The 21757-nt window shown below is 39.3% G+C and overlaps 1 protein-coding gene across 4 annotated transcripts in view; it reads left to right on the top strand.

The window, feature by feature from the left end:
* The window catches only part of MAP3K5 (mitogen-activated protein kinase kinase kinase 5), a 191932-nt gene that overhangs the window by 108514 nt on the left and 61661 nt on the right, over window positions 1-21757 (top strand). For all 4 annotated transcript variants that reach the window (XM_078054681.1, XM_078054679.1, XM_036097478.2 and 1 more), the window contains 4 exons: window positions 3942-4049; window positions 10382-10431; window positions 13075-13170; window positions 15883-15964. In XM_078054681.1, coding sequence (XP_077910807.1) covers window positions 3942-4049; window positions 10382-10431; window positions 13075-13170; window positions 15883-15964 — 336 coding nt within the window. The remainder of the gene's footprint in view (window positions 1-3941; window positions 4050-10381; window positions 10432-13074; window positions 13171-15882; window positions 15965-21757) is intronic.

Raw genomic sequence — 21757 nt, forward strand, 5'->3', positions numbered from 1 at the left:
AAATGGTATTGGTATTGCTATAAATAACTATAAAATCTGAACAAATATATAAAATACTGTTTGTAGACATTCCGTAGCAATTATCACAGGGTTGTGATCCTTGAGCAGGGAGGTACTTGAGGTGAGTCCCACCTTCACCTACTTTTTTTTCCTTAAGGCCTTTTCCTGGCTGCAGCACCAGGAAGTGGAGCCCTAGCAGGGTGTGGCATTCTCTTTGGGCAGAGCAGGCAGGGACTCTAAGAGTGTTTGGGACACTAAGACAGCTGCAATATGAGGAGCAGTGTGTTGGAGAAGGGGGAGTCTTGAAGAATGCATCCCAGAATTCTGCCTGGGTATTTCCCTTGAGTCCTAGAGCAACTCCTAGATAGTGTGAACAAGGGGAAAGCACAAGGTAAATAAACACACCTACTGGTCCCAGTATTTGACTAAAAGTGGGTTTTAGATGAAACCTATGTGGCTTAAGTAAACCTTATCAAGGTGAATCCCCTTGCTATTTAGAAGATCAGGACCAGGAGTGGTAGAGAGCATTCTTTAGAAAGTTGAGAGCTGAGCAGATATCCCAGAGCTTAAACAATGCGGGGATAAAATGTTGGACTTTGGGTCTAACCAGAATGATGAGACCTTGGTGAATACCCCAAGCATTTAGAGGAGACATAGAAAGCCCATGCCCTAGGACTAAAGGCAAAACTAAAAGACCCACCCTAACAAAACTGTAATAAAACTAAGCCTTGATAGGATCAAGATGATGCACTAAAAATTTGACTGCTAGCAAGGGGGCGGGGGTGGGGAAACCTCTGGAAAGACATGGTTCAGAGCCTCTGCATTGTGTCAGACACAGTCAAAGATTATTAGACATTCTAAGAAGCAGAAAAAAAAGTGACAAATAACGAAGAGCTTAAAGAGCCAATAGAGGCAGGCCCAGAAGTGATTCACGTATTGAAGTTACTGGATAAGAACTTCAAATAACTATAATTGCTATGTTAAAGAAGATAGAGGAAAAGATAGACAAAATAGATGAAAAGGTAGAATATTTCAACTGAGAAATAAAGTTTATAAAGTCAAGTGAAAAATAAGGAGAGTTCACTTAAAAAATCTAGATCAGCTATTGAAAAATTAAAGGGACTGGCAATTGGACTGCCTTTTCCAAAAGCAACAACCTACTAAGTCGACTATCTGCTGCCATTCTGGACATTGGGTACAGTCCCATCCTTCCTGCTTCCCTCATCTGCCTTTCGCACTGGGCCTGCTCCCTACAACCATTGGAATTTGCTCCCCATGTTCCACCGCATAGAGAAAGGCAGGTTTCTAGTACCTGTGATGCCATGTCAGTCGCTAACGAGTGGCCTCCTCAGAATAGCATCTTTAGCTCACACTTAACAAAGGCCACAGTAGGTCTTGATTGGGGTGATAACATTATCCTTCTTTTAAAGTAGATCTGACTAAAACCAAGATGACTTATATTAGAAAATATTTTATTTGATTGCTCCTATTTATTTCACTACCATATCCATTCTCATTCCTCTAAGAAATAACAGTGACCCTGGGTAAAAGAAAACAGACAAAAGTTTCTTTGCAAAATGATTCGAATAGTCCCCTCATTTATTATTATTATTATTTGGGTTTAGTTCAGTTGATTCTTTTTTCTCACCTCTCATCTCTGTGTATTTTCTTTCCTTCCTACATTGAAAAGTTAGGAGACCATCAACCCCTCACCCCAGGACAGGTGAGAGGAAGTGGAGTGTGATGCTTTTTCAGACTCTTGTAGGAGCTGAGACATGTAACTGTATTTAATTTCTACCCTGTATGGTTTATAGGTCTTACTGCCTTCCTTCCCACTTCAGATACAAGACGTTAGCCGTTCATTTTTTTAAAAAATTTTTAGCAGTCAATTTTAATGTTAACCAGTATAAAAGTTTAGGAACTAAAAGCAAGAATGTTTATACTTTCAAGTGAGTTGTATCTAGCTGGTTTTGTCAAATTGCCTCCTCTTCCTTCCCTTCTCTCAGTCTTTCTGTGACCTCTAATGCATGCTACGAATTCCTCCCATTTTGTCATTTCAAGGGCAGATCAAAGGGCTCGACAAAGGTTAGACAATGATAATTACAACCAATTTTGATTTCCCATCTCGACATAGGAAAACATAGGTCTGATTTTATCTGTTAGAAATATTTGAGACAACAATAAAGACATAATTTAAGAAGAGAGGAGATAACCTGGTGCTGTGCTTTTCTAATGTTAAATTCTGTGCCCGCAACATTAGGGAACAAGGTATATTCTCATTTGTCAGTACAGTGACTTGGATGCTATTTTGGAAAACCCGCCTTTTATTCCCTATTATTCATTTTCATTTCACCAACCCTGGGATACTCAGATTTGAAAGCACCAGTTCTGCTAAGTTTTGATTGAAAATTTATTTCCATTATTAACAGCACCACTTCACTCTCTGTTGTTTGGAATTTGGACCTTGATTCACCTGGTATGTTCCTAAATCAGACTATGTTCCCCAGTGGGCTCTTACTGTGCTTTATTTGTGGTCTGTTCTATCTTATTTTCATAACTGGAGCCTGACCGAGAATTAAGCCCTTATGTTTTTTATAATCAAAAGTAAAAAAAATTTTGTTTTCTTAATCCCCTTTCACCATAGTTCTCTGTACCCTAATTTAAATAAATTTTACTCTGTGATAAATATAGCGTAAAATCAGTACACTAGGTTTGTAGCGGATGGCCAAGAGTCAGATGGCTAATCCACTTGCCTTCTTACTCAGATTGTACGTTAGATTACATTGTATCATGAGTCCATAATCCCTTGCTGATGGAGTCTTCTGACGAGTTTTCCTCCACTTTTATTTGGTCAACTTACTTAATACAAGATTCTTTCTAAAAGCCAATTTTCTCGAGTTTTAAGCAGTAGGGTAGAAAGAACTATTCTAGGCACTCTGATAGTTTAGTATTTCCTTTCCTTAAGACTGTAGAGGAAATTTGAGCTAGGTGGGTGCTTTTATTTTTTTTTTTTCTATTTTTAATTTTTTGAGGAACTTTTTTTTTTAATTTTTTTATTGTTATGTAGGTGGGTGCTTTTAAATTAAATCTGTGTAAAAAGATAATAGTTGCATCACCTTTAAAATCAGTGCATGTGTGGTATCCTAATGTTATTTGCGCCTAGTATCAGATATTAGTAATACTATACTACATACTTTGAGAGAGATTCTCAACTCACTTATTATATACACCTCCTACATCTCCAAAACAGGAGTAAGTTTTATTTCCCTCTTTATCTCTCACAAGGCTAAATGTATCATTATTGGAGATCCCAGTTTTATCTTGAAGGAGTACAGAAACATTTTTATTATTTCATACAGCTATGTCCATTCCTTTGGCTTATATATAGAAGTCTTTCAATAATAACCAAAATCATTTCTCAATCCATTTACATAGGTATGAAAACCGTACTACCACATCTTGATGATAAAGTATGGCAGGAGAAAACCGAAAATAGTATGTGATGCTCTATATGTGGAATCTTTTCTATGTACAGAATTATTTGCTTTACCACATTTCTGCCTTTTTTTTGGACACATTTATATTTAATGAAATAGATTTTGCACTTACAGCAAGATAAAATAAGAGACCTTAAAAATATATCATTAGAGTAGATTCCCTGGGGATAGTCAAACCAATATATGGACTTCAAAAAATTATTTCTAATTTCTTTAGCAAAAAAGGTGACATATTATTGGAACTTACATAATTGTATAATACCGTAAAATGCTCAAAGAACTCATAGGGAAGGCAACAATCAGGAGTTAAAATGGTTTTCCTGCAGCTGTGGACCCAGAGCCTCATCTGATAATCTCCCACATCAGTTCAGTGTTGTTCTAACAGCTCTAAATGGCTTAAATCTGCAGTCACTGATACTCGTTTCTTTGCCTTATATTTTCAAGGTATTAATATTAGAACCAACCAAAATCTATCAACCTTCATATTTGTCTATCAACAATGAAGTTGAGGAAAAGACGATATCTATTTGGCATGTGCTTCCTGATGACAAGGTAAATTGTGTAATTATTAAGACGAGCATTAATAGTGAAGGACTTTACTTCCAGCATTTATATATTCCAATAAATATCTGCATTAGTTAAGAAGAAACAGCTTAACTGTGGATTTATTTTGGCATAAATACATCCTGTGATATAAAATTTGTTAAAGTTGGGTTATGAATTTCACTCATTTAGTAAAACATAACAACTTATTAGGATTTTTATCGTAGATGGCGCTTAAAATGAGATTTCTCTGTTTTGTAAATTCGTGCTATGAATTATGTGTTGGAGAACTGAGACTTAAAATATATGACTTAAAAGATGCATATCTTAATTCTAGGAAGCCTATCAGAAGAAGACGACTCTAGTCTTACCCGAGTACGATTATAATTATCATTTCATGACACCGGCTATCTAAGCAGCTGCTCAATTTCAGATTAGCCCCTGGCTCCGTGGGCTGGCACAACATCAGCAGGGCTGTGCCGCCCTGGATTGCAGAGGGGTCTTAAATGCTCTCATTTCTCCCTATAGCAGTCATTTGGATAAGCCTTTCCACTTCTGGACTTTATCAGTTTTAATGCATGTATAAATCCTACTATTTTTTTAAAAGTAGAAAAATTGCAAGACCTGATTCCAGTCCATAGGATCAACCATTTCTCTCAGAAATGAGAGAACTCTTTTGGCAAAGTAGTTTTGTGGGGTTTTGGTAATTGTTTTCCAGAATACCCTCGTAATTTTCCTTAACAATCATCCTTAACAACTCAACAAATATTTATGGAGCACTTACTCTGTGACAGGCTCTCCCAGGCACTGTGTCAGGCACTAGGGAAACATATGTGTGCAAAATAAGCAAAATTCCTGCTGTCTACTCAGGCAATAAGTAAATGCAATATAGAAGTATATTAAAGGGGAAAATATGGCAGAAAGGGGAATTTGGAAGTACATTTGGAGGCATGGGGTTGCAATTTTTAAAAATATCAATGTCAGTTTTTTTAAAATGTCTTTGAGTCCATAGTCTTGGGTTCAAATCCCATCTCTGGCCTTGGCACCATGGCTTCTCCACGTCGCAGCGTCCTCATCTATAGAATGGGGTAATAATACTATCCACCTCAAAGGGTTGTTGTTAAAATTAAATGAAATATTGTAAGTAGAGTATATTGCACAGAGCCTGGCATGTAATAAAGCTTCCTATATTTTAACAACAATAATAAAATGATGGCAATCCACATATGAACTGAACCCTAACATTGAAACCCCAGAACTTAACCCGGCTTGGCTCTTTAGATGACATAGCAGCAATCATTTGGGAGGTTGTTGGTATTTTAGTAGGGCACTGTGATATTGTGATTTATAGCAAAAAATAAATATTTGGTCATTTCTGGCACAGATTTCCTAAAGCCCTTAGAATTTCCTAAGTGCCCAAAGCCATAAAAGTGTTTTTTGTTATGTTAATAAGGTGACTTTTGGACCCACCTAATGATGAGGCCTGGTTGCCAAGAGAACTAACTATGGGATTAGAGGGTTAGAACTTTCAGTCCCACCCCTTGACCTCTGGGGAGGGGAGAGGGGAGAAGTTGAATGGAACTCTAGTGGTCAATGGGTTTAATCAATCATACTTATGTCATGAAGCCCCCATAAAAACCCAAAAAGGACAGGGTTCAAAGAGCTTCCAGGTAGGTGAACAAGTGGAGATTTGGAAAGGATGGCAGTCCTAGAGAGGTCATGGAAGCTCTTAGGCCTTCCCCCATACCTTGCCCTATGCATCTTGTCCATCTGGCTGTTTCCTGAGTCATATTTTATGATAAACCAGTAATCTCGTAAGTAAAATGTTTTCCTGAATTCTATGAGCCACTCCAGCAAATTAAACACAAGAAGGGGGTCCTTGGAACCCCCAATCTATGGCCGGCATGATGGCAGAACTCTAGGTGGAGTTGTCTAGAGACAAAATCAAGAATAACTAATGTAGGGGTGCCTGGGTAGCTCAGATGGTTAAGCGTCTGCCTTCGGCTCAAGTCATGGTCCCAGGGTCCTGGGATCGAGCCCTGCATCCGGCTCCCTGCTCAGCGGGAAGCCTGCTTCTCCCTCTCCCACTCCCCCTGCTTGTGTTCCCTCTCTCACTGTGTATCTCTCTGTCAAATAAATAAATAAAATCTTAAAAAAAAAGAATAACTAATGTAACTATATATATGTTGTTCACATTGTTTTAAAGTACACAGTGTTTTATTTACATTATTTTAAAGTATATGCCTATATGTTCTCACAAGCAGAAGTAATCATCCAATTGAAACTACAAAATCTAAGAGGAAACATGAACATTATCTGGGAGAGGAGATTTTCAAAGGCTTGATTGGAAAGACCAAGGTTATCCAAGGACACTTGGAAACAGAATGGGCCTAAAGGAATTAGCAATTAGCAGGGCCAGGAGAATGAGTGGACAGCCAGAGACAGAAAAAGAACAGAAAGTAAGCCAGAGATTTTTGGAAAATGAGTACTATTTCCAGCTAGTTGTCTGGAAGTTCTTTGTTGAATAAAGTTAGCCTTGTATCGACTCTCTTATGTTTTTTGACAATTGTAGAGACAATTTTTATATTATGCTGAGAAATAAATAAATGAAGATGTAAAAGAGTGCATTAAGAAGGGTTATGGATTTGGGCTGTGAGTTGTCCAGTTTCCATTTTCACCATCTTTTGATCAAGAAGAATTACATTTGCATTGTCCCCACTGTGCTAAAAATTCTCCTTGTTCAAAAATTTAAGCTTTCTTAAATCAGTTTCCATTTTGAATGTTATGTCAGTTTCTTTGCAGACCCTAGTTCTATCCATAGCATGTTCATTACCACTGTCTTTGTCTCTACTGTTTGAAATAGAAGTGATACCATCAGAATGAGGACAAGCAATAAAAATAAGATAACTCAGCTAATATTATGTTAGTTTAAAGCAACTGTAATAACTATAATTAACATAAATAGCAGGGGTATAGATCTGATGTTAAACAAGAAATTGATTCTTTTTGTCATAGAATGGGTTTTTTTTTAAGATTTTATTTTTGAGAGAGAGCGCCCGCGCACGGAATGGGAGTTTGGGGGAGGGGCAGAGGGCAAGGTAGAGAGAATCCCAAGCAGACTCCCTGCTGAGCTCACAACGCCGACCCTCCCCCCCATCCCCGCCAGACCATGACCTGACCTGAAATCAAGAGTCAGAGGCTCAACCAACTGAGCCACCCAGGCACCCCCATCGTAGAATGTTTTACATTTTTTTCTAAGAATAGAACAGAGAGTGTTGCTTTTCATTTATCATGTTTATTTCTTTACTCCTTCTCTCAGGATTTTCACTCTAAAATGTGGAATGAACAGTTACATGAACTAGTATACACTTTATATTGCAACTGTCAAAACTTTAGGATCATTATATCAATTCCTCAGAGTCTAAGGACTCTTATTAGGGAGTTGCTCTAAGTCAAGGACAAAATAAATTGAAATCCTAATCTTTTTAACAGTTCTCTCTTTGTTCAGTGGATGGTTACTGTTTAAAGTCAAGTTAGTACTTGAAAAAAGTCTGCATGTGCACAGGAAAGAAAAACTTAGATTGAGGAGGAGAAACATTATTTCTAAGATATTTTAAAAGGTTGTTGTTTAGAATCCTTCCTTTTTTGGAGTCTGAGTGCTCCTGTCCCATCTGGTGGTCTCTCAGGGACAGGTAACAGGCTGCAGGGTCCCAGTGGAATATGAGCTGCTGACCTCACGCCCGCTCCAGCCACGGCCACTCTGAGGGGAAATTTATGAGGGAATATGTTTACCTCAGATTCTAGATTTTGATGATATGGTAGTCTCATCCATTAAGGATGCTTTTAGCTACAAAACTCCCAACTACAAGTGGCCTAAATGATAAGGAAATGTTGTCTGCCATAACAAGAACTTCTGAGGGCCAGGGGATCATTCTGGGGGTATTTCAGTGGTTGAACAGTATCAGAATTTTGAGGTGGCTTCTCTATATGCTCTTGGTTTTTCTCTCCTTGCCTTAAATAGCAGCTCGAAGCATCAGTTCACACTCAGCACGCGAAGGAAAAGGGTCAGGCCCTCTCCTTTGTAGCATAAATTGCGTCGTGTGTTCATGCCTAAACCAATCACTAGCAAGGAGAATAGACTTATCTCCCCGATTTAGATCAGTCAGTATCCCCCACCCCTAAACATTGCCACCTGAACCCGAACAAAATTCAGCTTTCGTTAGCAAAGAAGGAAAAGCATGTCCGTTGTCTAGGGAACTAACAGTATCTGCCAGTGTGTAACTCCTGCCACTGCCACTTTAGCTCAATATTAACTCCTAGTCCCTACTCTAGGGACCAGGGCATAGGATCTCAGACTAACCAGTTCCTCCAATATGGTGCTTGTGCTGAGTAAATTAGCTTGAGTGTCCGTTTGGGGCTTGTTGAGGCTAATTATTCCAGCTCTGCTTCTGGCAGTCCCTTTCCCCAGATTCCCAGACAGGCCCCCGACCCTTTTACCACAGCTGTTGGCTTGGTAGCTCACCAGCGCCTCCATGTGGTGAGTCCCGGTAGCAAAGGAGCCGGGGAGATCGGCCTCCTTATTCCAGATCACTCCGTGGCAGGCCCTGGGCTTCACACCACTAAAATGGAACATTCGCTGGCAGCACTTGCCATCTTTGAGGGACCTAACATTCTGGAAATGCTGTTCTCCTTTCCTACAAAACCAGCCCAATCAATCTGGGAAATCTCTCCTTGGCTGTTCCCAGGACAGGGCTGATAAAAGATAGATTTTACCACTGCTGTCTTGTGGGTGTGCACCAGTTGCCCTGTTCGGGTGCACGTTTGCCTAACCGCCCAGTTAGCCCTGCCTTCAGCGGCCACCTCCTGATCCTGGACGCTGCCTTGGAGAGCAGCTCAGTTGCAGGCTCTGAGGATAAGGCTGCACTGTATGCGAGTAGTGTGCGGGTAACAGCTCCAACTCCTGGGTCGCATATATTTAGAAGGTCACCTGAGGCCAACAGGATTTAGAAACAACTTTCCAAATTACCAGCTAAAGCTGCAGGGTGCAGTTTCAATTTAACTCCCTCTGTACTCTGCTGAAGAGAGCCACATTCCAGGAGCACCTTTCCACGGTCCCTTCCTTTCCTGGGCTGCACGCACAACATTTGCTCTGTGTTAATTCAGGTCCCATGACCTGACTGGTGTACGTTGAAACTAGTTTTTTCATACATCTCCTTTGGGCTTGGGAGGATCTATTCTTGTGTTAAGTTGCATGGTCCTAGCAAAGAACTAGGTGCTGTGGATATAAATTGTGGCTTTTTGATTTACTTCAGCCAAAAGGAGAGTTCTGGTCCACCTCAGAGCCACAGGCTTCCTTACCCATTTCAGCCCAGCCAAGACCTCAAGTTCCTGGCAATATTTTAAGTGGGTGGGTAAGAGCTTGTTTTCCTGGTTGTTTCCCATTTACAAAGTTGAATTGGCAATCTGAATGGACTATTGTACAGCACTCGCTAAACTTGGACATGTGTATCAACTACTTTATTTCTGTTAAAATATTTATGTTGTCAACTCTGTTTTGTTACCAGACATATTTTTATAGGGAATGTGCTCCAATTTGTAATTTATTTAATTTAAAGACATGAATTTAATACTAATTTAAACTTAGCTTTAGTAATAAACTCAAAAAATAAATTTCCACATTTTTTTTTCATCTTGGCCCTGCAATCACCCATGTTTATCATATGACAATCAAATTTTTTAATGTTCAAACTTTATTACTGTATTGAATTTTGCATAAATTAGGTCAGAAGACATTGTAGCTATGACGGACGCTATTTACATGCGTGTACACACAGACATATTTGCTGTATTTTTTTCTGGAGACATAGAACCACCATTTCAGTTTGAAAATTTAACTAAAAATAATTCAAAAATAATCATCTGTAAAACCTTGTAGAGACTTTATTCAAATTAATGTTTTTCTTTCTCAGAAAATAAATATTACTCAGCTATAATAATTGAATTACCTTGATCACTGGGTTTTTTATTTTAAAAATTAAGGCACAACAGTTATTAGGTTAATTTGCTAAAGACCAAGTTTTTAGAATTTAATGACACTGATTCTCCTAGATTCTCTTGGAAGCTGTTTTATTGAAGTACAGAAATTATTAAGCAGTATAAACATCACCCTTGTGGCTTGGAAATGAATTACAATTTCCATCCAGATAATTGGTTCATGAAGAATTATGCACTAGGAAAAATTACTCTGCGTATATTATTTTAAAATAATAAAACAAATTATGTTATTTTCATTCGGATGACTTAATGTTTGTTGTTCTTGTTGTTCTTCCCCTGTGTTCTAGAAAGGTATACATGAGTGGAATTTTAGTGCTGCTTCTGTCAGGGGAGTGAGGTAAGTGTCCTTGGTATATTTTTTTTACTTAGAAGACAATAGAACTTTTAGTCAGGATTTAAAAGTGCAAAGAACTTCAAGAACACTTCTACTGATGAAAATGCTCAACCTCCTTTTCTATCTCCATTATGAAAACATCTGTAACAAAACTTTTTAGTTGAACTGACTCTGTGCCTGTCACCTGCTTAAAATATGTAACGAGGGGTAAATGTGGACTGTGGACCAGAATCAAGGTGTAAGTAAAAGTGAGCTATCCGGGTCCTCTCTAGCTGGTTGAGCTGTTGGTTTATGTGATAGGATGGTTTTTAGTCTTTTGATATGCCAGGAACTAATCTATTGTGAGATGGAACCAAAAAACCACATGCCATCGATCAGATTGTGTCCTATAGTTAATGTAACTATTAATGAGACGATAGGGAATTCATTTTTTAAAAACTTTTCCTCGGGTTGCTCTTAATGACATGTTCTTGAGACTACAGTGGCTCACTTCAGTTTTGTTCGGTTCTGACATTGCCATCATAATGCCAGTAGGTCAGGAAATGCCATTTCCTGGGATTTAGAAATGAGATTTTTTCCAGAACCAAGAGCCACTGGTTAAACATTTAAATACTTGTTCTATCAAGTTCAGGCTAAACCAACTCCTGGAAATTTCAAACCAAATTACTTCTGTTTACTACTATTTATCTCCACATAATAGAAATGAGAAAAAACAGATTTCTGCAGGCCGGTTACACAATACCCTGTTGCTTTTGGCATAATAATAATTGGTTTTGTTGGAGCGTGAACTGGTAGAGCCGTCTGAGTCACTGATAATTGGAGTTTGCCTGGTAAAACCACCTGTTACCTCATGAGTGATCTGCAGAGAAACAAGCAAGATAATGGACTGACTCATTAGATATCTTTCCAACCCATGCCTTCTCAAATAAAGTTTTACTCTCTTAATATTTAATTTTTAAAACCAGTCATTAACAAGGCAATCAGTATTTTTTTTTTTTTTAAAGATTTTATTTATTTATTTGACAGAGAGAGACACAGTGAGAGCAGGATCACAAGCAGGGGGAGAGGGAGAGGGAGAAACAGGCTTCCTGCGGAGCAGGGAGCCTGATGCAGGGCTCCATCCCAGGACCCTGGGATCATGACCTGAGCTGAAGGCAGACGCCTAACGACTGAGCCACCCAGGCGCCCCAAGGCAATCAGTATTCTTAACAATTTTAAACAATTTAGGAAAGTATGGTAATATAAATTCCACCTTACCATATCTATTTTCCAATGAAATTTTTTTAATTAAAGATGGCATCACTATGTAAACCTTTGTTGTGACTCACAGCATGTACGTAGAATGCTTCCATGTGGCTTACTGCTGGTTGATACGGTTGAGAAACTTAAGCTCCAGTGTGTGATTTCAAAGGGAGCTAACTTTTCTTGGCTTCCTCCTTTATAAAGAGATAACTACAGAAAAAAAAAAAATCCGACTAAGTCAGCAGTTCGTCTTGCATCACCTCAGAACTTGCTTGCTCAGCTCAGTCAGTGGACATTTATTGAGCACCAGCTGTATGTCAAACGTTGAGTCCTATTCTGCTAAAAATACAACAGTGACTGAGACATGAACTCCCACTCTCAAAGAGCTCACAGCCCATCAGTGGAACATTTAACAACGAAGGACAATACAGTCATTATTGAGATGACAGTGAGATGAGCAATGACAGAGCTATGTTTAAGGAACAGAGGTGCAAGAGAAAGTCTTTCTGTTTAAGGTAGAAGTGGGGAAGGGAGACGGTCGGATCTAAGCTGGGCCTTGAATGATGAATAGAATTTCTTTAAAAAGTCAAAAATGTTGTGCATTCCAAATTGCAGGAACAGCAGATGCAAAGGCATGAAATAGGGATTGGCAAACTACCGTCCACAGGCCAAATATGGCCCACTGCCTGTTTTTGTAAATAAAGTTTTATTGGAACTCAGCCATGTTCATTCATTTGTGTATTGTCTAAGGCTGCTCCAACAGCCAAACTGAGTAGTTTGGCCTGCAAAGCTTGAAATATTTACTCTCTGGCCCATTACAGGAAATATTTGCTAACCTTTGGCAAAAAACAGCATGGCTTGAATGGTAGACTCAAAATTATTTCAATTGCTATAGAATCACTTGCTGAGTCAGAACCAAGTGCTGCTCCACATTTCTTCACACCTCTAAAAGCCCTACAACTGATGAGGTGTGTTTACTGCCTCCACACATTTCCTTTCTAGCTTTGGAGACATTTCATTGTCCTAAAGATGCCACAGAACCAGAATCACAGAGCTCAGTCAGCCAGCTGATGCTTACGCCTTTCCTCCCATCATGCAGTGCGGTGCTGGAGCAGGCAGGACAATTTCCCATGCTCAGTTGGAGGGATACATAGCGGAGGTGTACTGACAGCCCCCCAGAGCGACCCTATCTGCAGATATGAGTAGGAGGACAATTCTCAGACTCTTAAGTAATTTTAGTATTGTGGTATGGGGAACATCACTTTTTCAAGTGCTATTTATATCTTTTTGTTATAAACAACATTGATATCATAATGGGGATTGGATATAAAATGTATTTATTTTGCACTACACATTCATAGAAGTATTGATATTTCTCTGAATAATTCTTTTTGTTTGTTTCAGTATTTCTAAATTTGAAGAACGATGCTGTTTTCTTTATGTGCTTCATAATTCCGATGATTTCCAAATCTATTTCTGTACAGAACTGCACTGTAAAAAGTACGTATTCGTCACTGTTTAGGTATAAAAAGTACTGTTCTTACCTGATCATTATTTTTAATTAATGAGTGAACATGTAGCTCCTGTAAGGAATTCATGGCTATGTGGTTATATAAATATTTCATTTGGCCTAATAGTTTATAATTATGGGGTATGTTTAACAGAGAATGGGGGGGAGGGCTCTCTTTAATAAACCATGCTTTTTCTTAGTCATAATTTATTTTTCCACAGACAAAACATTAACCAAGACCTGCCAGTTAATGGCCAACTGTTATGTCTCATTTTTAAGGTGCTCACTTATTGCAATAGATGATTACCAAAATTTTCATTCTTGAATTCTGTGAATAATCTCACTGTTTTCTGTAACAATGGCTCTTAACTCTGGTTCAAATTAGAATCAACTGGTGCATTTTAACAAGTGCCTGGGCCCTACCCCTGACTAATTATGTTGGATTTTCTGGTGGGGGTACAGTTCTGGTTAAGAGCCAGTGATCTGATCTACACCCATAAAAGACAGTCCAAAAATCCACGTACTGCACTGTATGCTTGTGTTAACCTCCCTGGGTATATTTCTCTTGAGCTAATAATTAAGTACTTCATGTTCCCTTAGGACATAGAGACTGACTGTGGGGATGTAGGCAAGTGAGTAACAATTTAGAAACCGAAGTGCAGGTAGAAGCCAACTTGGACTTAAAATTTTCCTGAGGGTTGTTCTTATTCAAGTAGCTACTATCTGACCCCATGGTAAATGACTAATATACTAGTTACAGTATATAGTCAGTTATTTTTATCTTGGTACCAAATAAAATGTTTGTAAATCCGTAATTCTATAGTTGGCTATAGAACTATATGGCTATAGTTTTATCTTTATTATTATAAAACAGGTAGTAAAAAGATTTGGAAATAAAAAATAATTCCTAGCACAAATATGGTCAACTTTTCTACTTAAATTCTTGAGGCTACTGATTTGTTTCTATGATAATGATAGCCAGGATTTATGGAGTGCTTACCCCAGATCTAGTATCTATTTTAATCTTCAAATAAAAACTGTTAGGTAGCTAATATTAACATCTTCATTGAAAAGAGTTAAAAAAAAAAAGAGCCATAGATAGTTCAATGAGCTTAAAATCATATATAGCAAAAAATGAACATCTGGGATTTGGACCAAGTACATGTGACTCTAGAAGACAGGATCCAAAAAATTACACTGTGTTCCCATCCCACTGTATTATATTCTGCTTAGAGATGTTCATGTTGAAAAACTGTGTGAATAGCTGATGGAAGTCTTTACCCCAGATCTTAAAGTCTGTCTTTAAAGTCAGATTTTTTTTAGGTCTGTCACTTTCTTCTTCCTCTTGGTTGAATTTACCTTTGTCTCTAACTCATCAGGATATTTAATCTTCATCAGAGCATACTGTTACTCTGATCAGGCTTGGGAACTTCTTTTTCTTGTCACTGACTCCAAGAAATGTGTAAAGAGAAAGGAAGAGTGGGGAAGTAGACACCACATGCAACTCCAACGATAGGTTCCAAATTCCCAAATGGGCTTTGTCTGTTTTGTTCCTTGTCACAGTTCCAAAGGCCAGAATAGTTTTCGATCCTAGTAGACACTTGATGAGTATTTGTTGGTTGGATGGATGGATGGATGGTTGGATGGATGGATGGATTAAAAAGAGGTATAGAGAAAGAAAGGTTCCGAGTTGTGGAAGCTAGATTTTTCTTATCCCACACAACCTGCTCTTCCCTTGGGCTGGCAGTGCAGTGCGTGACCTGCCTGTGAGACCATCAGCCCCTATTCATAGTGGCTCCCATGCTTTAAGTCTGTGAACGGTTAGCATCCCCTCTGAATGGACTAGACACAGCTAGTGTTACAGGGAGCAGATCTGTTTCTTGTTACAACTATTTTTCTTGGCTCTGAAATGGTCTACAGGAAAAAAAAAAAAAAAACTTCACAAGAAGAGTTCCTGAAGAAAATGTCACCAAAAAAGAGGTGGCTTCTTTCACACACATACAAGCCTGCTGTTCCTAATTCATATCGGTGTTCTGCAGATTGTGTTTACGAAACATCATATTTATGATGTTAAAGGCAAAATATTTAATAACTGAGATCAACTGTTGTAGTGGCCAACACTATATCAAATAGTCACCTCAGAATTTAGAGACACTACTCCAGAATTTGGGTATTTTTTGTTAATTCCCATTTTAAATAATAATATGACCATCAGCAAAACGATAATAGCTAATTTTAATGAGTGCACTCTGTTAAGCACTTTACAAGTATTATGTCAAGTCATCTTCCTAACAGCCTTTAAGTTAGATACTTCTATAGTCCCTGTTTTTGTAATGAAGGGGTGAGGCTCAGAGAGGTGGAGGAGCTTGCCCAAAATCACACAAATACTAGCAATCTTGGCCTGACATCCAAGTCCACAGTCTTCACATTTCTATGACATTGTCTAGCTTCATCGTTCTGATTCTATAATATATCACATCACTATTATTTAAAGTGAGGCATTAGGTTGGACAATCCTACCAGCCTGTGTTTTTCTTTCTGAAAAATCATATTTTTCCTGCTGATACTGATAGTTTGTTTATTGCCTGATTTTAGAAAGTCTCTTAGCTCCCATTTTTTGCTCTGAAGTCATGTTGGAACGTACTTGCTTATATTTAATATCAGATGTATTATGAGTGACCACATACCAACTCTCATTGTAGGTTTTTTGAAATGGTGAACACCATCACTGAAGAGAAGGGGAGAGGCACGGAGGAAGGAGATTGTGAAAGTGACTCCCTAGAGGTAATGACTCTGGTTGCATGTTCATTTTACAGAGTTTCTCTGTGGCTTTCTTTTTTTTTAAGATTTTATTTATTTATTTGAGAGAGAGCACAAGCAGGGGGAGGGACAGAGGGAGAAACAGACTCTGCTGAGCAGGGAGCCCGACACAGGGCTCCATCCCAGGACCCTGAGATCATGACCTGAGCCGAAGGCAGACACTTAACCGACTGAGCCACCCAGGCACCCCTTCTTTGTAGTTTTTAAAAAAAATGAACTATTTAAAGTCTTACTGGGGTATGCGTGGCAGGGAGGACATGTAAGTGGTGGTCTGTGAGCTTTCCCTTAATGCTGAAGGCAACTTCTGGAATTCCTTGTTAAAAAAGAGCTGAAAAGGGGAACCTGGGTTGCTCAGTCAGTTAAGCGGCCAACCCTTGATTTTAGCTCAGGTCATGATCTCAGGGTCCTGTAATGGAGTCCCATGTCCCACTCCGCGCTGAGCAGGGAGTCTGCTTGTCTCCCTCTCCCTCTGCCCCTCCCCCTGCTCACAGAGGTAGGCGCTCTCTCTGTCTCTCTCTAAAATAAATAAATCTTAAAAAAAAAAAAGCTAAAAAGCAAACATTGGAGAACTCTTATTTGGGAACACTGAGTTTTGGTATTTTGCTTACCTGACAGTGAGTAACTGTGCTTTGTTATCTGTGAGGATGTTGATTACCCTCCATGCACGGGCCACAGTGCCCTGGCATTTTTTATGTTCCTCTGAGATATGTGCAATTCAAACAAGCAGAATTCAGTGAAAATTCTGAATGGCACTATGGCCATGGCCCTCCTTTGTATGCTACACAGAGGACCTGGACCAATGGAAGATTAATGGAATACAGAGAGGAGGTAATAGTCACCTGAAATACTGTTCCTCGCAACCCCAGTCCTCTGACTTCTACCTCATGGACACACAACGCTGCAGACATCTATTCCTAGATCATGTCCATTTTCTCTGTCATGGCTCCTCTGGGATAAAGAGCCTTCCATCACTGCAAGGACTGGTGCTGGAGTGTCCCAAGAGGGCTGACCCCCGGGACGTGAGCATCTTCAGAAAGTTGACCCTCCTCCAGGCGTGACAGTAGGCCAGCTTTTTCTCCAAGCCCTGCCCAGTGTTGGACTTGGGACAACATTCAAAATCCAAGCAATACTGAAAATGTCATTTCTAGTGCTAAAGTGAAATTGAAGAAGCTAGAGCACCAGCCTGACTGGTACACTCATTTATTAATGTCATCCCACATACTAGAACTTTTATAAAAACATTGAAGTCGTAGGGTAGCAGTTGAAGGAAAACTTCAATAGAATAACCAAGTGTTGACTCTGTCCAGAGTGAAGTTCTATAATTATCTAGCAGTTGTATAGCTTTGATGTTCCTAGGTAAGCCTAAGGCTCTTTCATTAAAGTTGTAAAAAGATGATAGGATCTGATTTGGAAAAAAAAAAAAAGTTTCCCCATGCATTAACTTGTTGTCTATAGGAGTAATAGACAATACTTATTTGTATGTATTTTATATTTTACAATTTTGTATTTTCTTATTCAAGTGATTTTGTTAGGAATTAGATCTCTTGGCTCCTACATCAGTGCTCCTTGACTAGACCTCATTATCTCTGTTTTTATTTGGTTTAAATTTAGTCACTTGATACACAGCAATGACCAAGGTAAAGGGTAGCAAAGACAATGAAAATGAAACAGTTTTATTAGTAAATATAAAATGATGAAGTGGGTGGACTGGAAAATCCATAAAATTCCTCTGCAATGTCATAAAATGCTGGCTTTTTTTAACCAGTGAGAGCTATCCTTTATTTTATACCCTTCTTTGTGGAACTAAATCCATCGTACCAAAAATACACATAGCACAGCCAGGCTGTGGTCTCCATATGAGACAACGTGGTCTTCTTAATTGATTAAATCAACAGTTTAGACTCTACTCCAGGAACCACTTTAACCATATGCATAGCATAACACAGGTCCAATTGCCTTAGAATTTGTGATGAATTTTGCCAGCTGATTTTTCTAAGACTCAGTTTCCTATAATGTAAAAAAAAAAAAAAAAAAAGGTAGGTAGATCACTTTTTATTTATTATTTTTTTTTATTTTTTTATTTTTTTAAAGATTTTATTTTATTTATTTGACAGAGAGAGAGAGAGACAGCTAGAGAGGGAACACAAGCAGGCGGAGTGGGAGGGGGAGAAGCAGGCTCCTGGCTGAGCAGGGAGCCCGATGCGGGGCTTGATCCCTGGACCCTGGGATCATGACCTGAGCCGAAGGCAGACGCTTAACGACTGAGCCACCCAGGCGCCCCGGTAGATCACTTTTTAAAGAGCTCCCAAGAAGATACAGAATCAAGATCCTTTGATCTGGATACAGTAATAAGTGGGGTGGCTGTGTGCGGGGCTCTTCCTGGTCAGACAGTCCTTCTTCAAGTACTGAGAACAATCAGCCAACCAAATAAGGAGGGGAATGCTCCGGTCCACAGGAATAGCCCAAGGGTTTTAGTTGCTGTGCTGACCTCACAAAAACCAGCTTACACAGTATTGCTGATTCATCAAAGTGCTTCTAACTCACCCTTCTCGACTAAGTGCAGGGATACTATTCTTTTCATGTTAGAAAAACACTCATACACTCTGTCTTTTGCATGCGCTCAGAATAATTTAAAATCTTGGACATAGAATGGCTTCTACAGTATTCCCAGTGGACTGTATAGCGTATACAGGGAATTCAAGCATACTTATTTTAAGTGTTTTGGGTAGTTTGCCATTAAACCCCAAGTAGTGACCTTGCTGACATTTGGGTGTTGTGTGGGGTATGTGGGGGGGGGTGTTCATGGGCACAACAGTAATGAACGGGGATTGCGATGATGTTCTGGGCTGCGAACATGATGACATCCGTCTTCACTCTCCCTCTCACTGAATCTCCCTTTGTAGTCAGTGCACCTTTACAATATGAGTCACTAAATTGCCTGAACTTATATTTTCGCCTAACTTAGGATAAGTTCATGATTACATTTCCTAGATATTTTCAACATTCTTAATTTAAAATTATTTTATTGGTGTTCTAAATATTTGATTAAAATGAATTCTCTCATTTCATTACCACAAACTAGACTTGACCATCAGCCCGTGAATGACATACAAAAAAATAATTCCTCTACTTCCCATTTCTGATAATGTAAACAAGAAGGATTCTTTAGAGACCATCTTTACACGGCGATTAAGATTTATATGCAGAATAGTTGCTTTCTGATCATCACCTCAGCTGGGGATAGAATTAAAGTTGTTTCAATGCATGTGTCAATTATTCCTGAAGCCTTTGGGAAGCTAGGCCCACAGCAAAATTAAAATGTTGGAAAGGTCAAATATTCTTTAATGTTAACCTCACTTAGGGTGTTGTCAACATTGGCAAACTTGAACTATCAACGTGGTTCTATAAACTACAAATTTGAAGCTAATCCCTAGACTTCTGGATGTTTGACAGACTTCTTATCTGAAGCCCATATTACGATCTGCTTTTCTTTTTGATTTGAATAATAAGCTTTCTTAGAAGCAGTACAATTGTGGGAGGGATTCAGCTGCCTTGGGGTCATGGTCAGCTCCCTCATCCAACTGATCAAACCTGACTCTACTGAAATCCCTGTGCGGGGGCCAGGAGCCTTGGATTCTGGTTCTCATTTTGCTAACGGCCAGTTTTATAACTTTGGACAAAATTCGTACTCTTGGCTGGGCTAAAATGATTTTATTCTTCAAGTGAGAGTGGACCAAGAACACCTAAAATATGCTTTCCTAGCTCTAATTTGTATAATTTTTCAAGATTAGTACAAACTGTGCAAGGTTATTTCAAATATAGATCAATCCCACTATCAGAGGACTTTTCTGCTTTTGAACAGAAAGAGAAACAGCTTCTTTTGATTCAAGGCCGTGGTTTTTGACTTAAGCATGTATTTTGACATGGGGGGTAATGAAGCCAAATCTTAAATAATTTAATAGATCAGTAAATTTATATTGAAATCACTGAACAGTTGATTGCCATTAACCGTAAGAGTTCTAACACGTATCAACTGTAGTCTCTACTTTGTTCTCTCAGCCTTCCAGATTTTCACTAACACCTTGGGCATCTACCCAGCAGCCTCCTGGGAGAAACCCCTGTTCGGCCTCTCTCCCTCCTCACACCACGATGTCCCTCCAGCCCAGTCACCTAATCCTCTCCATCATTCCCCCATCTCAGGTCTTCACCACCCCTCCTGTGACCTCATCTCTCTCCTGCAATCAGTATGCGTCTCTGTCATCATCAGAGAGATCTCTCACATGATCTTCTCGTGTGACTCCCCTCATTAAAAACCTTTGAAGCTACTCTTTGTAGAAGGTTTCCACAGATACAATGTTCTCAACCCTCTGGCTGGAACAGAGCCTTGCCTTTCCACTTCGTGGGCTGGGATTGCCAAACTCTTTTCCATTTTCCAGAAGGCCAACCTTTCCTGCCCCTGGGCTTGATCTGCAGATGCCCAACTCCACATGCTTTTTCTTCTCTGTCCCACCTGGTGACTGCATCCTCGTTTTTTGAGATACAAGTCAGGTGTCATTTCTCAACACCACCTCTCACTCTTCTCTGCTCTCCTCGCATTTCCGGCCCCCTTCTCCACCCTAGGTCTTCTCATTGCATTGTAACGGGAGCCTGCACCGGACTGTGAACATCCCAGAGCAGGGCTGTGGCTCTGTGTCCTTTCTAATCACATAGCCTCACGTAGTATGAGGCATCCAAGCAGAAGTAGTTCAATCAAATCAGAAGGCTTGGAAGGGCTTGAAGGTGGTGTGTGATAAAGCCAGATTGTTTAAAAATATCTCAAACGGGGGAGAGGGCTATGGATTGGAAGGGACAGAGTAGGTGCTATGACACTGGTTTAAAAGTTGTTCAATCAATGGTAAGTCAATGAAAGAATGTACACTGTTATCAAGCTGCACATCAGAACCAAGGCATTATTAACTCATTCTCTTTTCATCTCTTTCTTTTTTTATTTCCTTGGAGGAAAAAAAGCCAGATACAAATCGCAGAGGTCCTTTTGGTCCTCAGTACAAAATATGCTGTGTCTCCCTCCTCACTCCTCTCCCAAACACACACATATATTCTACCTCTCCGTACCTCCTTCTCTCTCTCTTTCCTTCCCCACCCTGCCCTCCCTTTTCCTCTCTATCCCTCTTTCTCATATATTCATTTGTACCTCACTGTTTCACCAAAATGAGCATATGACTGACTTAAACTTGAAGCAATCATACCATCTAGCCCCGTGAACCTGTCTATACCTACTTTCCAGTGTGCATAAAGAGAACGTTGACCCCTTGTGGGATGAAGGAGAGACAAGCAAGATAAAAGGAACATTTTCCTTTGATGTAAACATCTGCAGAATGATGAAATACCTTACCATTCCCTTTTCTGATGATTTGCTTCACAAACATTAATAGTGAATTATGGTTTAGATTCATTTAAATCAATTTGGAATCATCAGCCCATTGGTTTGTTTGTCTTCAACATCCCATTTCTGTTTTTGCACATATCTGAAGCTCAACACCCACATTTACTACACTGAAAACATATATCACTTCTAGTTGTATGATATGAGTACCAATTTGTTACTCATTCTTTCATTCTGTTGAGAGGGGGAAAAAAAAAAAACTTTTTCTTCTATCAACTTAGGTTCAGTGATTGGGGACCTGCAAATTAACTGACAAAAGACAGATTAACCATAGAAAAGACAAGGTTTATTCAGGTATATGGGAGCACTTAAAC

Source organism: Halichoerus grypus, chromosome 9 (assembly GCF_964656455.1).
Source record: "Halichoerus grypus chromosome 9, mHalGry1.hap1.1, whole genome shotgun sequence".
In the NCBI taxonomy this organism is placed as follows: domain Eukaryota; kingdom Metazoa; phylum Chordata; class Mammalia; order Carnivora; family Phocidae; genus Halichoerus; species Halichoerus grypus.